Source organism: Medicago sativa, chromosome 2 (assembly GCF_051527215.1).
Source record: "Medicago sativa cultivar Bolivia chromosome 2, Bolivia_mono, whole genome shotgun sequence".
NCBI lineage: Eukaryota > Viridiplantae > Streptophyta > Magnoliopsida > Fabales > Fabaceae > Medicago > Medicago sativa.
The window spans coordinates 32,047,413-32,055,005 of NC_140750.1; the positions used below are offsets into that span (position 1 = coordinate 32,047,413).

A 7,593-nucleotide genomic window follows, 5' to 3' on the forward strand; every position below is an offset into this window, starting at 1 on the left:
GCTAACTTAATCTCTACGCCCCATCAATCACAAATTTGGATTTCTTAACATATTTTTCTATGCATTACATTACGCTCAAAATTTAATATAATTAATAGACGCACACGTACGTTTGATAATTGAACAGTATATTTCTAGGAAGTTTAATGGTAGGTTCGTACTTAATGGTATATTATTACAAAAACCACTTAGGGTTGTTATGCTTACATATTGACCATGACATATTGACATGTTTGGTAGTTGCATGGTCTAGATATGAGTATTCTATGTCAAAACACTCGGGGAGAAATTTGTTAAATAAAACAAAATTATTAGTTTTTTGAAGTAAACAATAAAACTAAACAACGTGTTAAGCTAATGTTAGAGGGAAGTTCAATGCAGAATATTATTTGATTGGGTAGAAGAGACTCATGGTTTAAATATCATGTTGGAACTTTTTTATCTATTCAATTTTCACATCATTTTGTTAAATTAAAGACAAATGGAAGACAAATGGATAACTAACTGTGTCGTTGACTTTTTTTAGATAGTAAAATTAATTCTCTTAAACATTACATTGATTGACCTATAAAACATAACATTGTTATGGATCGCCTTTGAACTTTATTAAATATGAAACTCCTAACAACGAGTTAAGATCCTTTCCATTTGGTATTCTTTCCATTTCATCCATTTGGAGAGATATAAACACAAAAAAATCTCGAAAAACTAAAAAGTAATTAATGATGGTGGGACCCACTATCTATTTTATGTGTCTATCTCTCTCCAAATTGCATACTCCATTTATTATACAAAATGGAGAGGATCTTTACCCTAACAACTAAGCTTAACACAGCAAAAGTAACGTATTTGCAAAAATTTATTTTCCCGAGCTTTTAATTAACATTTTGCATATAATATACTAGATTTGTGGGGACTATATGAAATTCATCATTCCAGTCCAAGTGCTGAGACACGTGACATATTAATTTATCAATATACAAACGGTTGTCTGTACGGTTGTAAACAAGTTGAGCCTAATTAGCTTGATTCCGAAAACAATGAGTGGTAAATAGATACACAAAAGCTTTTAAATCATTTTATTATAGTGACAATTATCTAATTGTTTAAAAGAAATTCTCTAAGTGTTTATGCGCTATAGATTTTGACAGAGTAAGGGCACTTGTAAAAATTTAGTGTTATTTTTTCTTCAAGTCTTCAACTGCTTACATAGATGAAAAACTAAGAGTTGTTGGCGAGTGTCAGCGCAACAAATGAATCATTAAGAAGTTTGATCTAAGACGTTGAAATTTTGTTTGATTTGGTTAATGGCGTTGAGTAGTCATTTTAATTTTTTTTTCTTCTTTTAGAATGATCGGTTTCATTCCCTTCGTCCTTAGATTTCTTTGTTTGTTTTTCACGTGGTAAGAAGGGGACAAACATTACTATTCAGAGGATGAAAGCGACCTTCCTTCAGAAAACGGCAAAACCAGACAGAGTCTTCTGATGTTGATGTTATTAGCGCAGCTTATGGTTTCTTCATGCACAAGCAACACTGTGAAATTAGGTTTAGGGTTTCAATGGAGAAGATGAAGTTGGTTATGGTGGTTAGAGGTTGTTATAGATTTATGAAAAAGAGAGAGAATAGTATTGAAAGTTGTTATTCACATTGGATTATGAAAAGTGAGTTACAAGTAAGTATATATACAATGACTTAGAGATCAAGTCTCTTGTAACATCCTAACAAACTCATCCAAACCAAACTAACTAAGTTTTAATCACTTGCTAATCATGATTATGGATTAAAACACACAAACTAATACACCCCTCTTAATCCATAATCCTAACATTCTATCAGACCTAACTTGTCCCACAAGCAAGTGAATCTATCATCTTCAAAGGCTTAATAGGTCATTTAGTCCCTTAATTAATTTCAAGTTTTCATTTTGGTCCCATAACTGATAAAACTCATGTTTTGGTCCCTCAAGTTTGACTCTGTAGGTCAAATAAATCCTTTCTGTCAAAACATGAAACTTATGTTAGTTTTTGCCACGTGGCCAAATCGTACGTGACCTTTCATCCTCCTCCACCGTTAAGGCAACCATGACCGGACCTAACACTTCCCTTAATCATAACCCAGAAGCATCAATAAATCCAGAAATTCATCAATCTCACCAACAGTTTCAACGTATCCACAAACATCAACAAATCCAGCAAAATCATAAAATAATTCACCAACAGTAAAGCAAAAAAATAAATTCATAGAACAACAACATCATCAACAAATTCATGGATTGAATCGAAACAACAACATCAACAAATCAATTTTTTTTGCTTTGCTATTGGGATTCGAATCTGAAATTGAGAGAAGATATGGTTATGGTGGAACGAATGAAGGAAAAAAAAGCTGAGAAAATATGGAATGAATCTGGAATCTGGAATTGGAAAATATGGAATTGAATATGGAATTCGATTTTTCTTTTTTGCTTCTATCCATGGCTTTATTGATGAACGCGATATCGATGAAGAAGATATGTAAAAGCTGAGAAAAAAATGAAATTGATGGACCAAGAAAGGTACCAAACAAAAAATAGTAAGATTTATTTATAAATCCTTCCGAGAAAATGAAATTCTAAGATCCTTCTATCTATTTTTTTGTTGTTTTTAATTAATTAATCTAGGATTTATAAATGTTATGCTGTTTGAAAAATGAATGAATAAGAAAGATGATGATGATGCAAACTTCATGAGGTGCATATGGTTTTCTTTTGATGTTGTTGTTGGTGGTTGATGTTTCTGGATTTTTCTGGGTATGTTAATGAAGATGATGATGGTGTTGATGAATGTGATGATGAAGATGATGAAGAAGTTAAGGGAAGAAGATGAAGAAAGGGAAAATTAATCAGATGTTGTTGACTCACCGTAAGATAAAATAAACCTGTGTAATCCAATGGTTCTCCTTTAAAAAAATCTAACGGTTTGAATTAAAATACTTAATAGGATCTATGGTGGACCACTCTTAAGGCTGGTCCACCATAGACATTTGAGGTTAAAGTTAACGGTTAGGTATTTATTTGACCGACGGAGGCAAACTTGAGGGACCGAAACATGAGTTTTATTAGTTATTGGACCAAAATGAAAACTTGAAATTAATTAAGGGACCAAATGACCTGTTAAGCCATCTTAAAGGCTTTTGTGAAACCATCTGCTAGTTGAGCTTCAGTAGGACAGTATTCCACTTCAATCATTCCTTTTGTGACTTGTTCTCTGATGAAGTGAAATCTGGTTTCTATATGCTTGCTCCTGCCATGTGCTATTGGATTCTTGGCCAAATGTATAGCTGATATGTTGTCAATCTTCAGCTTCAGTGGTTTCTTCACTTCACAGTTAAGTTCCTTCATCATATTGTCAAGCCAAATTGCTTGACATGCTGCAAATGTGCCTACAATGTACTCAAATTCACATGAAGAAAGAGCAGTAATTGGTTGTTCTTAGTGTACCATGAGATTGTAGCACCATTGAACTTGAATAGGTAGCCAGAACTGCTTCTCCTATCCATTCTATCTCCACACCAGTATGAATCAGAGTATCCCTCTAGTTCAGCTTCTCATTCATTGTTGGTAGCTGGAAATATCAGACCAGGCTTTAAAGTACCTTTTACATATCTCAGTATCCTTTTAGCTGCAGTGAGATGAGATTTCTTTGGATCATTCATGAATCTACTGATAATACTTACTGCAAAGCATATATCTGGCCTGCTGTTGCATAAGTACCTCAGTGATCCCACTATCTGCTTGAATTCAGTTGGTTCCACTCTTTCTTCATCACTGCATTCATCCAATTTAACATTTGTTTCAGATAGATTTGATGTAGTATTGCAATCAGTCATTTGAAATATTTCAAGCAGCTCCCCAATGTACTTATGTTGATCTGCTTTGCTAGTTTTGAACTCAAATAAAAGGAAATATGATAGCCTTCCCAAATCAGTCATTTCAAATTCACACCACATAGTGTGTTTGAACTTCTCAATCTCACTTTGGTTACTTCTAGTCACCAATAGATCATCGACGTATAGGTAAATCACAGTTATGTTCTCATCATTTAGTTTCTAAACATATATTCCATATTCTGCTTTGCATTTCTTGAAACCAATTTGAAGTATGAACTGATCAATCCTCTTGTTCCATGCTCTAGGTGCTTGTTGCTAGCCATAGAGTGCTTTGTGTAGCTTGTGCACCATATGCTCCTTCCCACTTACTTCAAATCCTAGTGGTTGTGTAACATACAAATCTTCTTCCAATGGTCCATTCTAAAATGCAGTCTTCACATCAAGGTGATATAATGACTAGCTCTTGCTACTAGCTAGTGCCACCACCAATCTTATAGTCTTTAATCTAGCTACAGGATTAAATACCTCATTATAGTCAACACCATATCTCTGTAAGAAAAATGGATTAGTTCACCTTCATTATTCACTTCACTATCAGGCAATGTCTCACAATCTTCTAATCTGCTTGGAGCATGCCTGTTTTTTGTGGCCTCATAAATGGTTGTGTGACTTGATCATCATCAGTTTCAACTGCAGTCTCAATGTCATTCTGAAATACCTCTATATCTTCATCAGATGCTTCACTTTGATCTGATTCAGTGAAGATATGTGAGTTCGAATTTCTTATTTCAGTGTTAGTCTCCCATTTCCATGCTTCATTCTCATCTACTATCACATCCCTGCTAATATGAACTTTCTTACTTATTGGATCATACAATTTGTATGCTCCAGTTGAGTGATAACCAAGTAAAATCATTTTTTCACTTTTATCATCTAACTTGCTTCTCTTTGCATCTGAAATGTGCTAATAGCAGATTGAACCAAACATTTTCAAGTGTTTGACACTTGGTTTTATTCCACTCCAAGCTTCCTCTGGCACTTTGTTCTTCAGCTTCTTAGTTGGACATTTGTTCAAAATGTAAGTAGCTGCACTGACTGCTTCTCCCCAAAACATATGTGGCATATTCTTCTGCTTTAACATACTTCTGGCCATGTTAAGGATAGTTCTATTTCTTCTTTCTGCTAAGCCATTATGTTGAGGAGTATAGGGAGATATAACTGCATGAGATATACCGTCATTACTGCAGAACTCTTCAAAATTTTTAAAGGTATACTCTCCACCTCCATCAGTTCTCAAGATCTTAAACTAAGATCTTAAACTTCCTGAACACTTATAAATCTTCACTCTTTAACTTTATAGTATACAACCATAGCATCCTGGTATGCTCATCTACAAAAGTGATAAAGTAATTGCTTCCACCTATTGTAGGTACCTCAAATGGACCACAAATGTCAGAATGTATGACCTCTAGTGCAGTTTTTGACCTCTTAGTGTTCTCAGACACAAAAAGGAACCTACTTTGTTTACCCTTCAAACATGTTTCACAAGTTTTCTTATGTGCATCTAAAACTGGTAAGCCAGATATTAAATTCTTAGTGCTCAAATATGATAAGCTCCTAAAATTTAGATGACCATACCTCATATGCCATAACCAGTTTCAATCTTCATCAGTAGCAGCTGACATACACACATCTCTAGCATTTTGAATGCTGCACAAGAAAGTTCTACTCTTTGTTAATTTTAACTTCAGTACTAGATTATCTTGTTTATCATATAGATTCAGAACATTGCCTTGCATAGTGACTGAAAACCCCTTCTTAATCAATTTTCCAATACTCAATAGATTGCATTTCATTCTTGGAACAAGTAGCACTTTCTCAATTTGTGCATTTCTTTCATCTTTCATTTTTATAGCTATGTCACCAATTCCTTCTGACACAAGATTTCTGCTATATGCAAGCCTAACATTTGTTTTTCTTGATGAATCAAAGTTAATCAGTCATTCTCTATGACCAGTCGTATGATTTGAACACCCTGAATCAAGGTACCAATCTTCACACAGTGGATTTCCTTCACATTTAGTAGCCATCAACAACACTACTTCAGAATCTGAACCATCTAGTGCTATGTTTGCCTTCTCTTTATTTTTCAGATTTCTTTTTCCATCTTTCTTGTGCAAACACTCATTAGCATAGTGCCTAAACTTCTCACAGTTGTAGCACTGAATCTTTCTCTTATCAACATCCTTCCTTATGTTCTGATTATTGCCAGAAGCTACACCAGAATTTGAAATTTCACCCTTTTCATCAGGCTTACCCCAATTTCCCTTCTTGAACTTTCCTTTCCCTCTCTGCTTTGAATACTTGTCATGTCCATTCTTCTTGTTGAGCATTTCTCTCTGAACTTCTTTCAATCACTAACATCTCATGAGCTTCAAGTGATGATTGAAGTTCCTCAATCTTCAGAGTTTTTACATCTTTGGATTCTTGTATAACAACTACTATGAAATCGAATTTAGATGTGAGATATCTCATTATCTTACCCACAACTTGTTGATCTGATACTTCTTCTTCACATGTCTTCATCTGATTCACTACAGATTGCAATTTGGAGATATAATCATTGATCCTTTGATCGTCCTCCATCAACATTAACTCATATTTCCTCCTTAGTGACTGAAGCTTCACTTGCTTCACATTATCACTGCCTTCATAGTATTTTGCCAAGATATCACATGCTTCTTTAGATCTTGTTATCTTTGAGATCTTCTCAAAGCGATTAGAATCTACATTTTGTTGAATGTAGAACAATGCCTTGCAATCTTTCTTCTTATGCTCCTTGAATGCAGCTCTTTGAACATCTGTTGCCTTTGCAGCAAGATCTTCATATCCATTCTCCACCAATTCAAGAACATCTTGCGCACCAAAGAGTGATCTCATCAATGCACTCCACCTCTCCCAGTTCTTCCCATCAAGAACTAGTATATTTGTACCAAAACCTCCTTTGTTGGCCATTCTTACTTCGCACGAAACCTATGAATCTTCACACTTCACTCGTGTTTCCCAGAAAATTCACCCCTCACAATATCTCTCGTGTTTACCTTGAATGATAACCCAAGGCTCTAGTACCAATTATTAGTGCAGCTTATGGTTTCTTCATGCGCAAGCAACACTGTGAAATTAGGTTTAGGGTTTCAATGGAGAAGATGAAGTTGGTTATGGTGGTTAGAAGTTGTTATAGATTTATGAAAGAGAGAGAGAGAATAGTATTGAAAGTTGTTACTCACATTGGATTATGAAAAGTGAGTTACAAGTAAGTATATATACAACGACTTAGAGATCAAGTCTCTTTTAACTTCCTAACAAACTCATCCAAACCAAAACTAACTAAGTCTTAATCACTTGATAATCATGATTATGGATTAAAACACACAAACTAATAGATGTGTCTTAGATTCTTCAATCCTTCGGGGGCTTTTCACCTTCAGATGCTTGACCCTTTCAGAGTTTATGGTCTCACACACTTGAAAACATATTATTATATCCAGTTATTCTTTTATACTTTGTTATCATCAAAACTTCAGACACATTATACAAAATCCATTTTGGTTCAACACACTCCTTAATTCTCTTTGTAAGATCCATCTCCTTCTTAGTTCTCATTATTTTTGTCTTTATTTTATTTAATTTGAATTGAAGTATCGTCGTATCTCATTTTATATGCA

At 34.4% G+C, this 7,593-nt stretch overlaps 1 protein-coding gene across 1 annotated transcript; it reads right to left on the reverse strand.

Moving 5' to 3' along the window:
• Positions 1-3,152: 3,152 nt before the first annotated feature.
• On the reverse strand, positions 3,153-6,883 carry LOC146946290 (uncharacterized). Its single transcript, XM_085748185.1, has 9 exons — positions 6,412-6,883; positions 5,918-6,275; positions 5,556-5,830; positions 5,302-5,438; positions 4,539-4,832; positions 4,394-4,417; positions 4,238-4,288; positions 3,634-4,087; positions 3,153-3,421 (listed from the first exon to the last, which is right to left on the reverse strand). The coding sequence occupies exons 1-9, from the start codon at positions 6,881-6,883 to the stop codon at positions 3,153-3,155; spliced, it is 2,334 nt and encodes a 777-aa protein (XP_085604311.1).
• Between the last annotated feature and the right edge of the window lie 710 nt (positions 6,884-7,593).

Bases quoted from the DNA above. Each gene is read 5' to 3' on its own strand.
- LOC146946290 (XM_085748185.1), bottom strand. From the start codon at position 6,883: ATGGCCAACAAAGGAGGTTTTGGTACAAATATACTAGTTCTTGATGGG. The intron at 4,418-4,538 runs GTCACACAACCA...TTTTTCTTACAG, and splicing joins TTGAAACTGATGATGATCAA to AGATATGGTGTTGACTATAA. The intron at 3,422-3,633 runs GTACTTTAAAGC...AGTACATTGTAG, and splicing joins GATACTGAGATATGTAAAAG to GCACATTTGCAGCATGTCAA.